The sequence below is a fragment of the Strix uralensis genome, chromosome 11 (assembly GCF_047716275.1).
Source record: "Strix uralensis isolate ZFMK-TIS-50842 chromosome 11, bStrUra1, whole genome shotgun sequence".
NCBI classification, from domain to species: Eukaryota; Metazoa; Chordata; class Aves; order Strigiformes; family Strigidae; genus Strix; species Strix uralensis.
The window spans coordinates 19,440,249-19,459,602 of NC_133982.1; the positions used below are offsets into that span (position 1 = coordinate 19,440,249).

The 19,354-nt window shown below is 42.2% G+C and overlaps 1 protein-coding gene across 1 annotated transcript in view; it reads right to left on the bottom strand.

Annotated features, from left to right (window-relative positions):
• Window positions 1–19,354, bottom strand: part of CTXND1 (cortexin domain containing 1) — a 34,935-nt gene continuing 15,581 nt past the window's right edge. The window contains exons 2-3 of the mRNA XM_074880368.1: window positions 7,901–8,075; window positions 1–3,132 (exon numbers count right to left, since the gene is read on the bottom strand). Coding sequence (XP_074736469.1) covers window positions 2,899–3,078 — 180 coding nt within the window. The 5' untranslated portion in view covers window positions 3,079–3,132; window positions 7,901–8,075 and the 3' untranslated portion in view covers window positions 1–2,898. The remainder of the gene's footprint in view (window positions 3,133–7,900; window positions 8,076–19,354) is intronic.

The window sequence follows — 19,354 nt, forward strand, 5'->3', positions numbered from 1 at the left end:
TTTTCCATGTTGAAGCTGTTTATTGTGTTAGATAAATACATTTGCAACAAGTTTGTATTATTTCCTCTGAGTGCAATTGCTGGTAATATGACATAATGATTAAAAAAGAACCAAAACTAGCAGAGGCACTTGTTGCATGCAGCTGAAATTACTACCAAGCCCAGCGATGCAGCCCCTGCTAAAACAGACCTTCCACTGGCTGTGGGCACAGCTTTGCTGACAGGGCTGGCGGGGTCGGCATCAGGCAGGAGCTGCAATGATGCACCTAGGGTGGGCAAGTCCCGACGCTGAATGCAAGGAGGGTAAAATTACTGTTTTCAGCATGGTGTTTTGTATTGCTTTTGGTTAAAGAGTGCTGAGGTTGTGTGATTGTAACCAGTGAGGGAAGGCAGAAAATACAATGCATTAACATTATCTATATAAAAACCATCACGCTGACTTTTACACAGTCGTGTGAAAAGATTGGACATGAATGTGTAGGTGTTTATGGAGACCTTTTTTTTTTTTCAGCAGAAGGATGGACCTGACAGGCTATGCCAGGAAGACAAATGCCTTTTTATTAGAAAATAGTGCTACCCATAGACCTACTGGGTCTTTCCGTTAGGATTTTCAGGATAATCCATAAAATGGTTTGTACAGCTGGACAAACAGAGAAAAAAGAAGTGGCAAACATTGTTCCACAGCAAACTTGTTAGTTTACTTCCCCAGCATTTGTAACCCTTTGTTCTTACACAGCCTTTGCTCCTGCAAGGACTGTGTGTTGCTGTCCTTGCCCTGCCAAGGACACAGCACATGACTGACCCTGGTCTCTGTGTAGTCAGGCAGCCTGCTCAGAGGCTTAAACTTAAGCACGTGTGTAAGTCCTTAGCTGAACAGGGGCTTATCAGTGACACATGACAAAGCCAAAGAGTTCTGCATGCAGATAAACATTGAGTGGAATATTGGCATTGGGAGGTGTGATGACAAGCTCTGTTCTTGCTCTGCATCAGCTATGAACTCAGCTCACCTGCAAACAGAAAGTGTCTCTAGCCTGGAAATAGATTTATTTTGTTATTTTGCTTATTCTGTAAGTAGCCCCACTAGTATCAAGGTGGGATACAAGAGTTAACGACAAAAAAGGGTTCTAAACTTTAGCCCAGGGAACAGAAGTAATCCTCTTTGAGCTAGGGCATCCATTCCTATGGTACGAATAGACACAGTCATGAGTAAGAGAGATCAATGTGTTTGCTCAAAGTATGGTGAACATTAACATTCACATCTGAAAAAGTTCTCACTTACTGGTGATTAACTGACTACCAGAAACAGAGGCTAAATAACAGCCTGGTGAGCAATCTGTAGTGGGTAATTGAAGCAGTGGAGGCTTCTTGCTAGAGAATAGCGGGATTAAAGCCAATCCTCAAATTTCCGTCCTTCTGAATGGGATCTCGTACCACAGAGATTAGCAAAATTGTGCAGTGCAGAAGATACATGCCTCATACCTGCTATTTTGGGATCTCTGTACTCACAGTGCTGAGCACCTTACATCCAGACTGTCCTCAGAAATCACTGAAATATGTAACAAAGCTAGGTGCCATTTGGCATGACCCAAAATATTGCAGTCTTAATGAGAGAGTAAATGGAGGTCTGGACAAGTCCTCTGCCTGGGGAGAACTGCCCTTGCTATATACTAAGATTCAGACCTTCCCCATTAGTTTCACAAGGAAGAGTTGTAAATCAATACCTTATTTATGTGTCCCTATCTTAGGCTCTCCAAGTGCTTTCTGGTATTATGAGACAGACAAAACAATATGAAACAAGTTAATATTGTTGTACCCATTTTACTGATGAGTAGACCGAGGCACATGAAGAAGTGACATGTATGATCGTCAAACAAATCTGTCAGAGCTGAGAATAGTACATGTCCTAATTTCTTACCGCAACCTTCAGTTCAGCCTTTCTCACTCATTGTGCATCATCTTACAGCAATAACCTAGAGGTCAGGTAGGATGGTAAGGAAAAGGAGAAATACTGAAACGCCCTTCTTGCAGATTTGTGCTTTCAAGTCTTGTCTGCTCATGATGTGTTGTGGTTGCAGTATCTACTCTATATTGCTTCAGCAACTCCTTACAATGCCACAAACCAAACATATAGTCAATAAAAAAGGCAGCTGTGAGGAAACCTTAGAATCTGGGGAATAGAGGACATGGGAATCCCTCAATCCCCACTCTTCAGAAGGTAAATACTAAATTTCCATGAGTAGGATAGAGCGAGATGGTGCTACAGGCTCAACAGTAGTGCATGACCCCCTTGAGAACTGTAGTCTGAGTGCTTCTGTATCCTGATCAGTGGAAATATGGCTGCAGTGGGCTAGGGATTGTATGTGCAGAACCAAGCAAGTTGAGAATAAATCTGCTCATATAACTCAACCAGGGGTGCTTTAGCGCTTCTACTTAGTGGTGCTCTGGGATACAAAATTATAAAATCTGGGCCTTTTTCAAAACACAAATATAGTGACTGAGGAAAATATTTGAAGCAATCTATTTCCAGGAAAGACAAAATGTTCTTGCTGCTTTTCCAAATTCTGATGGTTACCCTGGATTTGTGGGAGATATTGAGGGGAGGACAAACTGTGCTAGACCAAGAGTTATATTAGGAAAAGTCTGGGGAGTCTTGTGCTACTTGAGTTGCAATGATAACCGTTTTCCGTAAAATAAGGGTTGCTGCATAGTATTAAACTGTGCTGCTGGAATGGCTTGCTGATATCTTGATCTGTTGAGCAAGAATAATTTATGCTATGTGCTCTTAGAGATATTGCCGTTGCCCTGCATATCTGAAAATGGCTGTTTGTGTGTTAGCTTTCCCAGTGGGAAAAGGCCTCCTGGATCACAGCATTTTATGGCTCTGTCTAGTGAAGTCCTTTCAGTCATCTAGATGCTGCTCCTCCCATGTAGACGTAGGGATGGCACTGTAAGGGTCCATGATGACTTTTGCACAGCGAATAATCATGACGATCAAGAAAAGGCAGAGAAAGACGAAACATGCTAATGTCAGTCCCTTGTCCACATCAACGTACACAGGCTCTGGGGTTGGTCCCTCCATTGCTCATGCCGCTCTTCATCTGGGTTTATATTTACTCCTAACATCATCAACCACCTGCAAAACAAACATGGTGTCAGACACAAGTGATTGCTGCTCCTTAGTATGAGGAAACTCAGGGGTAGAACTGGAAACAGAAAATCTCTGTGATATATTCTTGTAGGGAAATAAACCTGCTGGAAACATCATAGCTCGGGTAACTGAGAGCTGTGAATACCTCATCTCCACCTTAATATAGCCCATGAATGCTTCTTGCTAAAATATTAGACAAATAAAAAGAGATGTTAACAAAGAAAAGAGAAGCAGTGGTGAATGAACACTATCCACTTGAAATATCATTTCTTAAGAGGTACAGACACTGTTCTTGTCTCAGCATTTCCCAATCATAAAAATATTTCCCCTCCTCTGCTAGTGTGAAAGAGCAGACAAATGGCAGAGCAGACTGTTTCTATCCCAATTTCCCTCTCTGTCCAAACATTCCCTGTCTCTCACTGGCACAAAGCAAAGTGAAAATTATGCGTACTTCTTTTCCATAATATTTAATCTCTGGTACTTATAGGGTCTCCAGGCAATAGAATATTTTTAGGAGCAATATAATTTTTAAGTGGATGTTTTATCACCCAAAGAGGTACAGGTGATTATGTGATTAGTACAAGGATTATCTTATTCGATGCAGATGTCTGCATAGCTGAAGGTCCTCATCATATGAATCCATAATCAAAATGGCTTCAGCAGAGATTGATGCCCTTCTGCCTCTGCAAGTTTTCCTCTGGATAGTTCATTAGCTGCTAACACAAATTGCTTTGTGTGATGAAGCTGAAGGAGAGGAACTGGCCTGACTCATGGAATTGAGTCACTGCCCAGGGATGGGGGAAACTTTTCCTGACATCCACCTTTGGTCAAGGTGGGAGGTAGAAGTGTTGAGGGTTACTACTGTAAAAGAGCAGGAATATGGATTGCCTCTTTAAAACAAAAAAAACAAAACAAAACGCCACCAAAAAAGTCATTCACATCAAATGCAATAATCAATCTGAGAACTGATACCTGCTTCATTTGGAGAAGAGAGATGGGAAAGAGAAGATATTGGGTCATAGGGAGAACTGGGTGAAATTTGGGTATCAGACAGTCCAGTTGGTCTCTCTAACTATATTAATGCAGTGAGGAAATCCCAGATACAGCTTTTATCTACACAGCCAAGTTTGCCTGGTTACATTTCCAGTGAGCTGATGCTGCTGGCAGGGCTCTTTCAGTAGTGGTTCACATCTGGCTGGAGCATCATGTTCTCGCAGCCTCATGCTGTGCCAGCTGCGAGTGGGTGTCCCAGTGACTCCTGAACTCTTGTGCCCTGCAAATTTTTCTCAGGGTGAACAGAGGACCTTTTATTTTTAAAGTTCACAGTTCCTTCTCTGTCTCATAATTTACTCCTTTTCAAGTTGTTTTCCGATTTCACCACCTCCTGTATCCTACATGGCAAGTATAAATCATCTGGGTCCTCTAGTCTATTTTAAGCACAAGGACAGCAGATTTTTTTAATTTCCCCAAAGCACAGAAATTACTGCGACAGCCGGTCCTGCAGCAGGGAGATGAAAGAGAAGCTGATGATGCAAAGTGAATGAAACCAAGCAGACATCGCATGTATTTACCGGTCACCTCCTTAGGATGGACCAGCAAGTTTGGTCTCATGAAGAAATCACTGAGGAGTGGGATCAGACTAGTAATGCTCACCTGGCCTGATCAGAGGTCTGTTATTCCCAGGATACTCTATACCACTCTAATTCACCAGCCAAGAGATCTTACATTACAGTTTATGACTTAATTTGGTGGAAAAGAGTCAAGACTTTGTCAGCAAGGCTGAGTATTAAGTGTGGATACTTTGTTTTTTGTGGAGGACGAGAAAAAAAAAATGTTATCAAAACTACTAATGTAGCCCAGTCCTTCTGAAGTACTCTTGCGAAGGTCTAACAAGGATGGATTTGATTTTTCTCTCCTGACATTCTGGCTATTGTACCGTGTGGTATTTCTTCACACTAAGTTACCTCCTGCAGAATATCAGAACTACCTGGTAATTTCTATCAGTACTGATCTTTGATGAAAAACCGCATTTTCAATCAGATGTACTTTCTTCTAAAAGATGAGTCATTTACTTGGAAAATAATCTGAGGTTTCAAGTAGTGATCCATTCCTTGGAGATTTTTCTCTTTAGAATGACAACACACAATCTCATGGGAGTTGTGATTCAAGTGCCTCATCCTTCTGCTTGCCTCTGCCCCCAGGACTGAGGCTGGACGATGTTTCCTACAAAATACCTGAGCAGTCAGGCAACCCCCTCTCCTACTGAAAGGGAAAAGCATGTTAGGGAAAGGATATGCCAGGCAGAAAGCTCTACCCAGAGAGCATCTGAGCTGTAGTTCACACAGGAAATTATAGTGACAGCTTGAATCTAGTGGTTTCAGGTTTAGGTTAATCTCTTTTGCCAAAAAGTCACCATTTTTAGTAGGAATATAAATATCTTTTTCCAAAAAGCTGTATTCTTGAGGTTGTATAAATCACATGCCTTCCCTCCTTCTGCTCTCCCCATAAACTTGATAACATTTCTATGCTGTGACTGCTATCTTGCATTAAGTCATTACTGATGAAGAACGTATTTCTTGGGGCTGGCCAGAAGGGCCTGGCTTTCCCAGGTGCTCTCCTTGCTCACAGCTTGACTGCTCACCTGAATCTGCCCACACACCAGCATTGTCAGAGGGAGAAACCTCTGCAGGTCCAGCTTGTCAGAACCACAACAGCATAATGCTTGTGCTCATCCAAGTCGCGTGGTGGAGTAGGTGTCAGAAGGCACTCGGTGTTCTGCGCTGTTAGTTACTGCAATTGCATTTCAGCCAGCTTGGCAGTGTAGAGACAGTTATTGACACTGAACAGATCTAGGTGTTGCAATAGGGTTGTGTCTGAGGCAGTTGTCTCCAGATTAATTTATTATTGCTGGAACGTACCACTGTTCTAGATCAGGCATCTGAGGACCTGTGAGAGATGATCCCCAAATGTGAAAGGAGTTATTTGCACATGCTCACTGGGACTGGTTCCCCATGAGAAAGTCCATCTCCCTCGTTTTACCACGGGCATGCTGTTTGACTATTATTTCCTAAAAACCCTTTAGCAGCACTGCAGATAGAGATCTGCCTGCGGACACATCAGTGCACAGGGAGGGAGCAAGCTTGTTCCCGTGTGAATATCCCATCTGCCTTGTGTCTCCCGGCACAGACAGCTGGGGCTGCTGCATGGTGATGATGTGCTTACATACATGAGTGAGGGAGCGTACAGCAGCTACGTGCTGCTCCCCGCTGTCTGCCAGGTACTTGTGCTCTTCCATCTCTGGAATGGCTGAACAACTTGTTCTGCTTATTTTCCATTTCCTCGGCCAGTGCCTCAACCTCTCCTTTCATTTCCTTGGTGCCCAGCAGTGCAGCCAGCCTTGGAGGGGCACGTGGAAGTGTCTTACAGGTTGAAGCAGAGTTGGTCCATGCTGGAGGAGGCTCTGCCTGCCCTGGGGGCATGTGCTGTGTATTTTGGCTGAATGGTTTTGCAGATCCCGGTCTGGGTTGTGAAATCCATCAGTGCTATTGAAACACTCTTGCTCTGGCTACAGACTTGCTGGGTGCTTTGCTGTTATTTACCAGCACAGCTGATGTAGACAGGATATGGGGGGGGGGGTGGGGTGGTAAATAGCAGAAACAATTACAAAGTTTCACACTTGAATGATTATTTTCCTCTGAATAGCTGAACTGTAGAAAATTACTTCTTTTTCCAGCTTGTCAGCACCAAGCTGTAGAATTGTATTTTTAAAATTTCTTCAGATTTGTTGAAAACATCATCTGGTTTAAACAAAGCCAACAGATGAAAGGTCATCGCTGGTTCAAACTATTAGGCAGTTTAGCAGTCCTGAGTGTATGCTCTTCTGTGAACCCTCAGGTGTTTCAGTACAATCTCTCCCCCTCTAACTCCTCTGAGAATAGGTGGATGCTGCAGGCAGACTCACCATCCTGAGATGGAGCTGTGCTGGCTTGTGGTGGGCAGTGTAATTCAGCACCAAGTGACTCTGTGCACTTGGCTCCGTGTGGATTGCAGAAGGCCAGGACCAGGCAGCAATTCTATCTCTTCGGAGGGGTTGGCATCATCCAGTTTTGATGCCCTGGTCCCCCCAGCTTGTTCTTGTCTGACCGTTCTTGCAGTCAGAAGACCCTGCAGCCTGGCAGTCATGTGCAAGAATGGTCGGGGACCATGGCCTGGGGATAAAGGACTTTAGTACCTCAATGAAAAATCCATCCTGAGCATTTGGTCTTTGCTCTGCTGTTTGTTTTGTGCTTCCCAGTGCTCTTCTCATGAGGGATTGCCATAGCAGAGAGGATATATTCATTTTTTATGACCTTATGTACACAAGCAGACAGAGATATGTTGGCATCCTCTTTAGTATATCAGCTCTGTTACAGACTCTACGTAATGCTTGTGCTCATCGGTGTGACTGAATCTTGCAATCATTCTTGCCTGTGCAAGATACTTTAAAAGACATGTTCTTTTTCCAGACCTGACAATCTTGGCACTGTCACTTTAAATATAAGGTAATGATGTACCACATATATTGCAGAGAGCTGGTCTAAACCATACCAGTTCCTATGCTGGTTAATCATGTTTCCACTCATCTCAACCCATAGGATATACTGCAAAACATTTTCTTTTTTTTTCTTCTGTACTCCTTTCCCAAAACAACAGATGTGCAGGGAGGGGAGGGAAGGGAAACTATGCGATTTCATATATGCAAGCAGATCCCTACCTTCCAGACCTGGGTAGGAAGCCTGTCACATCCCGGCATAGCAGCATTGTGGAGTTAAAATCCTGACTGAAGTCATATTTTAAAAGTTTTGTTAATCAGTGTGGCTTTAACGGTGTTCAGGCTCCACTCAGGTTCACATCCACCCAGACCTGGAAGCAGTTCTCACCGGTGTGTTCTGGAAAAAAAGTAAAAATTCACAATTGCTCATCATGCAGGATGTGGGCGTTACAGATTTGTTAAGCGGTTGGGAATCACTCCAGTGACAGCCTGAGGCAATCGGATACAGTCATATGCAAGATGGATTTATTTGTCAAACATTCCCTAGAAGAAGATTTATGATACAAAGAGCAATGTTTGAGCTCAAAGTCATCATACCCTTATTTCTTCTTAAACAAGCAAAAACCCCATTTTTAATTCATAGTGAAAGATCAACTGGGTCTGAATTGATACTGCTTAGGAGTCTGCCTCTTTCATTAGTTTTTGGATTTTTTTAATCTTTTTTTTACAAAAGTGGCCAGAATTGAAGTGAAATGTTTCAGCTGCTTAAACAAAATTATTTGATTGATCTGAACTGATATACCAGGACTGAAAAACTATTAATTATCTGGATTTTTTCAGTCTGATTTGGGATATTATTTTTTACACTCACAAAATAATTTCAACCAAACCCTTGAAACTTGCTGGATGACAAATTCATTTCCCCACTCGATTTTGTTAACTCTCTGAAGTTTCTTATGGCCTGGAGTCCAGAACTCCTGCTCAACAAGCACCACTCATCAACTCATAGAAAGATTGCTCAAAACCTTACTTTTACTGGTTGGTATAGGGGCATCAGGACTTTCCCATGGACCATATCTACCATCTTAAAGTCTCTGTGAGCATGGACCAAAATGACGGCAACTGTTCTAAGGAACTTACTGTCTAGGTGAGAAGAAAAGACAGTATTTGGCTCAGGGAGCACATGGTGAGACAGGTAATGGCTGGGGACCCGGTGCTGTGAGCACCAGCAGGACAGTGAGGTCACTTTGCAGACAGCTTCTGCAGGGCTCTTCTTCCATTTTTGTCAAGGACACTTGGGAGGGATTTGGGTGCTCCCTAAGTGACAAACGCTGGCACAAGAGCCAAAGGGAAGACAGATCAGCATTTTGGTAATGGAGATAGGTGGTGAGAAAAACTGGGGAGAGGCTGTTGAGGCACTTGAAAGAGGAGGTAGCTCACAGGGTCTGAGGAAGGCTCTGAAGGAAGGAGCAGGAGCTTATCTCTGCAGTACTATTTGGAGCAGTGGAGAGGAGGTTGTGGTAATTAAAGATGTGAGGTGGTAACACCCTGCCTGGTTGTTTTCAGGATGCCTGCAGAGATGGTTACTCTGAGATGTCGGTACAGAAAGGAGTTTTAAGATATAGGATGTGAGGCTAGAGAGAGGAACAAGCCAAAGATGACACCAAATCCCAAGTGAGGTGACTCAGCAGGACAGGACGTCACTCCGGTCAGGGTGTACAGGGGAATGGCCAGGAAGGAAGGTAAAGTGCTACTTCAGGCATGTATCTTGTGTGTGTCAGATGAACTTGCCTTCAATTTGAAGTTCAAATCTATAAAAGAGGAGTCCAGACACTTAATCATACTCCAATATTCTTAACAATCTAGTTTCGATTAAAACTCACTGCCTCTGAGCACTGAGTCAAATGCTGTAGATAGATATAGACAGATGAGCTTCTTTCTATATCCATAGAGCAATAATATGACGCTATCTTCATTTAAAAATTATTTGTCCTTTTATAGTTACCATTCTTTCAGCAGAAAATCAATACTTTATTTCAGTAACTCTGACTTCTGATGAGCATGATTTCTCCTATGTACCTGTAGCACACAGGCAGGTTTAATCTTTGGTTTTAACCTATTGTTTGGCTTTTTGGTTTTGTGTTTTATTTTTTGCCAGCTTTACATATTGACTTCAAATCTTTATGCTCAGCTTAGTTTATGCAAACTCATTTATTCAATCTAGCCCATTGAGTTATGGTCAAGAGACAAATAATCTTCCCTCAACACACTCCCTTTTAGCCAGTCATAAATTACTGGATGTCAATATTCCCTCTGAAGACTAAAGACCTCATTTATGGGTGCCCAAAAAGTTGAAAACGAATAAACACATAAATCAATCTGGGGAAAGTGTTAAAAATTGCTGTTGCACAAATGTTTCCTTCTTACATAACCCTGCGGCAAGAACAACATTAATCTTCATTGAGAAAAAGATGCAACATACACTTAAAAGAACTGTGGGCTGCTTATAATTTGAGAGTGTCCTAAATCAAATAATCATTTCTCACTCACTTGAGAAGCATGTGGTATTACTTGTTAACAAAAAAAAAAAAAAAAAAAGAGGTTGTGCTTGGGAGCAAGTCACTAGAGCTATTGAGCTAACTGATGGACAGTTGGGTTCTGGAGAGAAAAGTGCCTCCAGTCTCCCCAGGTTCAACTTGCGTGGATAATCATTCATTAAACTTTGCTGAAGTGAGAGCCTGAGAACATCTGGGAACCTTTTTCAGAGAAAGAGACTGGAAACAGTAGTTCAGAGATAGCAGGGTGGGGTAGAATCAGTGATGGACCTTATGAATTGCTGACTGCTGGGGACAGCAGTTAAAAGTGCTAGGACTTAAGCAACGTATACTAGCTAAACAAGGGCAGGTAAGCCAGGACTGAGCTTGTAATATTGTCTTCGTATTGGCTGCTTTACCATCCACAGAGGAGCAAGAAAAGAAAGGACATCCAGTGCTCCCTCAGGGGTTTTGCTAAATCTCCCCCGCACTGTCCTCAGCTGGCCAGGCTCTGAGCAATGTGCGAGCCAGTGGCCCAGCTCAGCCCTGGGGAAAGGAGATCTGTGTCTCCTGTGCACACCATGGGGACATTTCTTTGGTTCTCTATTTGCATTTTCTGCTGTAGGTGCAAGAGCTGCAGTGATTTCGTAACATGGTTCAACCTGTCCTCCTTGTGGTATGCGCTTCCCCCCGGGGGGGCTGCTGGGAACATTGGTTCCTCAGGTACTGAAACCCTTTAATAGATTATGCTAGGAAAATGCGAAGCAATACCTATAATATGCAAAGTTTAGATGAGCTTGAGAAGACGTGTCTGTCTGCAGCAGGACCATCCTTCATTCAATACGAATTTTGATAAGGAGTCTGAAGCTGCTTTTCTTATTCCTCAGTGCTACGATGCACACTGTGTGCACCCCCTTCCTTCACGGTGAGTGGCCAATGTAAGGGAGTCTTGGAGAAACAAATGGATTTGGCTTTTAAGCCAAGGCTTGTAAGGTCTGAATAGGTATGATACGAACTCATTTTAATGGAGTATCTGCTATTTAAACCCTCTACTGTTTAGATCCTATAGGAGGATGCAAACATGCCTGTTGGTCCTGTCAGTTATTTTATAAATTAAGCTGTGGCTGTTAGCCAAGAGAACTATAAGCAAAGGTATGTGGAAATTTTTCACTGCAGCAAAGTTGACAGGGAGGAAGAAAGAAAAACATATTTTTTTCCACTCTGAAGACTTTTTTATTTTCTTTTTTTTTTTTTTTTACAAAAACAAAAGGTGAATTTCGAGGTAGAACAGCAACTCCATTTTACATTAATATCTACCTTGTGGTGGTGATGTCCAGTATTCTCTAACTTGAGTGATACTTCCAAAGACACATCTTTTGCCCTTTCATCTTGAAAAACTATATACGCCTGGATCAGATTGAGGTAGTATCATCGTTTTGACATTTGAGGAAAAGTGTTGTGGATGAATGCTTACCGGAATGCCTGGGTTACACCTGTAGAATTGCCACAAACATTGGCATGAAGAAATCGCGTAGCCCTGCTTTGTTTCTGAATCGCTTATTTAAAATGAAATGTTAAATTCTCACTAATGAAGCAAACTCCTAGTCAAGAAGTTATTAATTTAATAAGTCAGCGGCAAACCAGCAAAAAACGAGTTACAAGTAGCTTTGCTACAGAAAAAGATGTAGGTTTTATGTATGTAAGTACTTGTCGATCCATACTGGTAATTAATTCACAAGCTTTTTAAATTCAGACTTTTTTCAGATACTTCAGAAATTTGTGGAGAGAGGGATTTGAGCAAGTAAACAATAAGCAAAAATAAAGCTCAAAGTCCAGAATGTGTTTTGGTTCAAAACAAACCAAAATGACACAAGTTTTACATAGGGCTTCCACCAAAGCCACTGCTCGTGCCTGTTCCTTTACAGAACAGGTTTAGTCAGGAGGGGACAGTAAGGATGGAAGTTTGTAGCTTGTGCTCATGCATGTAATTTACTGTGCTATTTCTCTGTTTCTTTGTGGTGATCTAATCAGAGGTGTGATGCCAGCTGAACTACATCATATCTGAAAAAAATTTCACAAAGGAGTCTTAAAGACTGAATGATTAAGTGATGGGATGTAGAGGTGCTCCTGTGTAGGAATTTGGATTTGACTGCAAAGCAGGACATGATGTAATATACTGTTCAGCACCTGTTGCCAGGTCACCGGGCAAAAATGGACCTACAGAAGGAACAGCCCCAAAGCTCAGAAATGTTGTTGGGTAAAGATGAAAACCCCTTAGAAAACATCGGCAAAACCAACCCTGCTTAAACAGATTTATCTCTCTTCACTGGTATGAGGAACTGGAGAAAAAAAATAATTGAAGATCTGAAATGAAAACTTAGGGGCCCCGGGTGATCTGAAATGAGTTTGAGGTAAGGTTGTTTCAGGGAGCAGTGCTTTATGCTATGTGAGACATCCAGAGAAGCTCGTTGCTCCTCACCCTCTCCAGCTGGAAAGCTAGAATTGTTGCAGCATGTTAGCTAATTTTGGTTATAATTTGCCAACAGGAGAAGTAGAAATATCATTACTACTTTTTCCCTGTTTTCTTTTCTCAAGAGAACAGTTTTTCTCTTACTGCTATAAGAACTGGGAGAATGAAAATTGGCCCATTTTCAGAGATGCCGAGTGCCTGGAGCACCATCTGGAATCAGTGCAACCAGCCAAACAATTCAACATCACAGAAAATCTTCCTGTTTTCAGACACACCCCCCCCCCCCCCTTTTTCTGTACAATTCTGCATGTGAATACTGCACAAAAGCTTCTTTCTGATGAGGATCCAGTTGGCATCCAGATAAACCATATTTTCAACTGTCTCCCAGTGGGGATGGATTGCATTTTCCTTCAGAGAGAGGCCAGATGATTTTTATTACAAATGAACCAAAACCTTGAGGCAGGACATGCATTACATTTCCATGACAGCACTGGCAGGAGTGAAAGATCCTGATAAGAATTTAAGGATAATTGAACTCTCATCTCCAGCTCTGCAGGTAGATAACAAATATAGCCTCCAAATTCTGTGTGTGACTGAGTGAGGCTGGGTGAAAGGACAAATGGCCCACTGCTCAGAAGAGTGAGGATCTGTCAGGATTCTGAGTCTACGTCCCAGCTGTTTGTGGTCTCTGTCTCTTGTCCTTCACAGGACATGTGGGCTATATCTGTACTAGTAAATCAAATGTGTCCAAGACTATTTTTTGGCATTGAGGCTGTCTGGCAAAGAGCAGCCCATGCAAATACTGTTAAACTTGCTTGACCTTTGTGACAGGTCATTATGCTATAATGTGGTTAGATAGAAGGATGACAAAATAAACTTGTAAACATTGAGTATCTTTTAGTTGCAGAATATATTTATGAGAAGTGCCAGATGGATGGGCGTAAAATTCAGTTTGTGTTTAATCAAAGACAGTCAAAAATGATCTCTGAGAATGGTAGAGCAACTGGCCGCTTTTTGAATGGGCTTTGGTGGCACAACGTGGGCAGCATACCGGTTTAGTGACCACTAGCACAGCCTGACATTGAAGACTGTCCAAGTGGTGAAAAGTCACCCAATGGCACTTACTCGGGTAATTAGTCCCATTTCTGGGGCATGCTCCCTGGATCACCTCCAAGTCTGCAGTCTTTGAGCACCAAAGTACTGAGGGGCTGCTACAAGGTAGTCTGTAGCGCAGCATCCCTGAAGCAGCTCTGATCTGTGCTAGTGATGGCTTTGGCCATAGCTTTGTTTGTGCTTGAGGTTTTGGGGGTGATTAATGCCTTTTCATTCCCTCGTTCCCTCTCATCCCAATCTGTATTGATGGTATTACCAAGTACAGCCCTTGGCCTGAGTTTTACCTGTGTTGCTACATGGGGTTTTTTTCTGATCATGCTCTAAGTACACATGCAGCTATTTCATCACACCAAGAAAGGTCCTTCCTCAGCTGGAAGCTCATTGACTATTCGATAAAACTTGTAGTCAGAGCCACTCTTTAATTAAGACTGTACTGAAAGGAGCTTTGATTCCAGCCATGTATTACAGCCTGATGTTGTTTTCTTTGTCACTGCAGCAGATTATTGGAAGTGTAGTCCTTGATTAAAAAGGTTGTGTGCATTTACATTCCATCTTCACATCTTCAGCTGGATCAGTAGCTTGTCAATGGGTCATTGGGAATCAGACGCCAGAACCTTTGTACATGTTCAATTTATAAAAGCCTCTGTTTCTGGCACAGCACCTGACAGTCCTATACAGCCAATACCTTATTAATGCGCCATTAGCCACAAGGAACATTTTTAAGTGGACCTAATGTCCAGGGAGCGACGAGGGCTTGCCTGAACTGACTCAGCAGTTTGGAAGGTCTTTTCTCCCTTGCAGGGATCACACTAACTTCTGAATGTGCTCAAATGTCCCAAGCCTAAATGATGGTTTTCCCCTTCTAGTGACCTTTATTATTTTGGTTTCTGGTGGACTAGGATCACTGTAATTTGAAAGTAGGTCAGTGTGCTGAGGAATAGATACCTTCTATTAGGGAGTTCTCTTTAGAACAACTAAAAGGGTCAATGATTAGTTGCTTTACAAGTGCCTGAAGAACATGGGATTCTTCAGTTTGGGAAAAAGGTGGCTGAGGAATAATATGTTTGAGCTATACAAAACCACAGATCAGGTGGGTGGGAAAATGGTTTCCTCCTAATTTTAAAGTCACCCATTTCCAAAATAGGGAAGGCTGGGGGCATTCAATGGCACTAGTAGGAAATCAGCTTGAAACAGAAAAAAGTACTTCTTTATTCTGAAACTTATTGCCACAGGAGAGTGGGGACAGTACCAGCAGGCTCAAAAGGGGCTGGATGAGTTACAGACAACAGGTCCATAAATGGACACTGAAAGCACTAAGCAGAGGTCTTCTCTATAACTTCCCTAATTCAACAGTTGTGGATGTTGGAGGACAGGCTGCCAGACATGGCCAGGCTTACCTGATCTCCCTAACGAGCATCTCCCCTGACACTACCAGAGACAGCTACTGGGCTGGATGGACCACTGGCCTGACCCAGCGACAGGTTTCTTATGTTCTTAATTCTTTGACTGCTAATGTTTTCAGGCTGACTCCTGGAAACTCCCTTTAAAAAACAGAAAACATTAAAGGTCTGATCCAATTTCAGCTTCAATCTCTATTTATATCTTTAAGTAATATATCTCTAATACCAGGCACTGATCTTTGCTTCTAGTTTAACTCTCTTTGTATTTACATATTCAGTAAAATAATGAGATTCCTCAAAAGCTTTTCATGCATGAAAGGAAACTAAGCTCAAACAGCTCAGTCCTATGAATAATAAGGTGAGATGTGTCCCAGTGGGCCTCTGCCTGTCCCCTAACTGGTATTTATTTATTGTCACAGGCTCATTTTATGTCTGTGCTCTTGGAGGTTTAGTTAATTGCAAATGCAGGCAATGGAGGCTAGTTGTCTTGCAGAACACTTGACTTGGGGCCAGAAACAAGTACACATCTAACAGATAGAAATTACATCCCCAAATCTATGTGTCCTGAAAAAAATAGAATTACCTTTGAACACCATCTCTCCAGACACATAACTCAGCACACAGCATCCAATCAATGATCTTTAAAACTATGCAGGGAGCAAGATATGATGATACCATTAGGATTAACTAAATTCTCATGCCTTGTTTGGTGTACTTCTATGTTAAGGTTTACGTTAGGATAGGAACTAACTGAACTGTAGTCATACCTCATTACAGAACTAGCCTTTTCTAAGACAAATTTTTATATATATGCAAATGCAGATCTGAAACTTTTTTTTTGGACTAAGTGTTCTTTCCTTCCCCTTGGATTGTTTTCCCTGCAAGGTCTTCTAGATGGTCCTAACACTGTGCGTTATGGTAAGGAATGACTCCAGATCTCCCACAGGTTCCATGTGCCACCGCTGAGTCTGGGAGCATCTGAAAGGACAGGGCATTCGGCTCAGAAACAGCACTTGCTTTTTGGTTGCTCAGCTGCAGTTCTGCCTGGTGCTATTCCACCAGTGCTGGGTTCAAAAGCTACTCCTGCTCTCATGCCAGCAACAGTCAGGTTTCTTAAAACATGGTTTTGTTTGAGGAGGGGGAGACTGAAGTAGCAGAAAGAACCTTTATAACTCCATCATGGTTCAGCATAGGTTTTCTATTAGGAGGTGAACAAGGGCAACTGGTTTTCGTCAGTTTTGCAGTGTTTCTGACATTATCTGATTCACAGAAATAACAAAGCCCATGATCTCCCCTGTCATTGCAGATTAACATGAAGAATTACCTAGTTGCAGTGGGGAAAAATTGTTTCCTCTTTGCTAAAAAAACTCCTGTCATTTTCTTTTGGGTTTTTTGTTCTGTATTGACACAAAAATGAGACCCCTGGATGCGTACAGCCTGGGATGCAAAGGTGTGAGAGATGCTTGGGTTTTGTGTGGAGGGAGCTAACGCAGGCCACAGGGATTCTCTGTGGCAGGACAAGGCAAGGAGACATGTTTTGCTTCAAGGTGGATATTTAGAACAGGATTGTTTGAGTCACCTGTAATGTGGAAGTACAGACCTCGATTTTAGTGGAGTTTAAGAGTTATCACTTCTAAAAGAAGGTAAATAAAATCAGATGACCTCTTTTATTTTTCTGAATAAGCTGAAAGTAATTATTAACTAAGAATAATATATTAAGCAAAAATACAAGGAAGCTCCTTTAATAACAGCAACCTCCAACGCTGCCCCACAGTCTGCAAGTCCGGTCAGTGCCTGACAGTGCTGTGCTTTCTGTTTAATCCTGCTCTGCAAACTGAACTTTGCAAATTGAGATTTAGTCAAGCATCTTTATCCATTTACATGACTACCCTAACTGCACCCGCAGCTTTAAAGGGGGGGTGGGGTGGGGGCAGCAATGGAAAGTAGCCTGAGACTGCTGTAAAATTTAGTTCTTATAAATACACTAAGCCTCAAAGTAGGAAAGACATGTATTGGCTGGTTGCTAAAGAGACAGAGTGCAGGAAGGAGGTCAGAGAGCCTGCTCACAAACAGCCTGAGGCATGTAAAGTTACCAAGGTCAGCAACCCCGTAGTGATATCCTGAGTAAATAATGGGGCTCATATGGTAGAGCCGCCTAGGGCATCTTCCCTGGGTCGAATGAATGTTGGAACTGCAAACCATGCAAAAGCAGAGAGATATACAGCACTAAGCTAGAAAATAGCACTGTATGGGCGTGTTAAAATATGGTCTGCATGTTGCTAGATACCTTTCTTTGAATGGCTTTTCCCTAGCAGAGAATACCATTTGGCTTTCATTTACTTGACTGCAAGCACCCTTGAACGAAATTAGTTTAGTAAATGTTGGACTGGCCGTGGGTGGGTTGATTTCCAGAAAAATTCTTTTAATAATAAAATGCCTCATAAAAACTGCATTGACTTCAGGGATACTGCGGGCAGCTAGAAACTTCTGATTACTTCACTTTAACATGGTATTTCTGGGTTAACGAAAAAACCAAATGTCTGACAAGTGTCATCATCTTTCTGGCAAATGTACCCCACAAGCAGGAAAATAAAGGGCAGTATTATTCACATGGACATCTGGTTGGTCGGGTCTTAGGAGAGGGAGACCCAGTGTGATAGTCAGACTGAGTAAAGTTTGTGCTTCCAAGACACTTATATGAAAGCAGTGGGCCATATAGGCTGACAGCCTACACTTGGCATTTCTCATATTATGCAGTGATATGACGAGCACAAACTTTAGCCCTCCTCCCCCTCAACTTTTTTTTTTTTGCAAGTGCCACATAATGACTCACTACTGACTATGCAGTGAGAAAGACAGTGGGTTTTGTGCATTGCTGGGTGAGTCCGTATGTCTGAAGGCACCATCTTGACATCTTCTGAGGCCTCCGTAAAACCAGGTCTAAGGGCTAAAGCAGTCTCAGGAAACCCTGCTGAACTTTCTCTTTGAGGAAAGCCTTTCTGCCAGAAAGGATGCTCTAACTGCAACACTGCATTCCCAAGCCAAATTCCCCTTGGTATCACCTCCCCTTCTCTGCCAACTAATAAACCCCTCATTTTCATGAAGGGAAATCCAAGCAGAGTTTTGACTTTGAAAAATAAGTGCCGGCAATTATCTGTGCAATTTCTAGTAGGAAGTGTTTACATATTGTAATAGCAGCAAAAAAACCTAAGCTTGACCACAAAGAATACTGTTCAAATTATTCCTTTGGCATCTACTGAAGGTATAAAGTGACAAGTCTTCACAGAAGTCATAAGTCCTGATAGACTGTTTTGTCCCTACTTCAAACTTCTCTGAGCTTATGAAGTAGTTTCCTGAATGCTACACTGAGCTTTGGTTTTTTTTCTTAGTGACCTACTGCAGTGGTTACCAATTAAAGCATTTGCCAGGTTTCTTATAAATATAACCTTGAAACTGTATTACCAATCTAATGCTGAAATATAGCTTGCCTATGCATATCTGTCCATCAAAGGACAATGTAAGTGCAGTGGTTAGGAATGAATGCAGATCCACTTTTAAGAAATTGGGGACATCCTTACTACACACCACTTTGGTACATGAATCCACTGTTTTATGCTGCAGGGATTCCCCTCCATTCCTTTCTATTTAAGGTCTTCCGACAAAGCTAATTATGGTAGCAAGCAACTTGCATCAGTGTCGTTTAGGGAATATGAACATTTGTGTTTTCAGGAGTTCTCATGCGTTGCCCTGATTTTCAGATGTGGTTTATCAGTTGTTGAAACTATGTATGAAGACATTTCAGTCCCTGAAGTCAGATGCATTTCAAAGTGTAGTAACTTGTTCCTCCTGCAAATGTTGCTTCTTCCAGTGAAAGTGTGATCGTTTGCTATTCATATATGTTTACGAAAATTCCTTCACTATACAATCACTCTTTTTACTCTACCCCCAGTCTGTTGGATAACTAATAGTCTTCAGAAATCTGCTCTGTTATAGAAACGGACCCTAAAAGCCATCTTTCCCTTATTTTTTAATTTATTTTTTTTTAAGCTTGAGAAGCAAGATTGCTTTTCTGACACTGAAAACTTAGCCTGGGAACTGGATCTAGGTTCTTTGCTACCTCATGAATCACCATCCTGAGAATGATTCTGCACTGGAACTT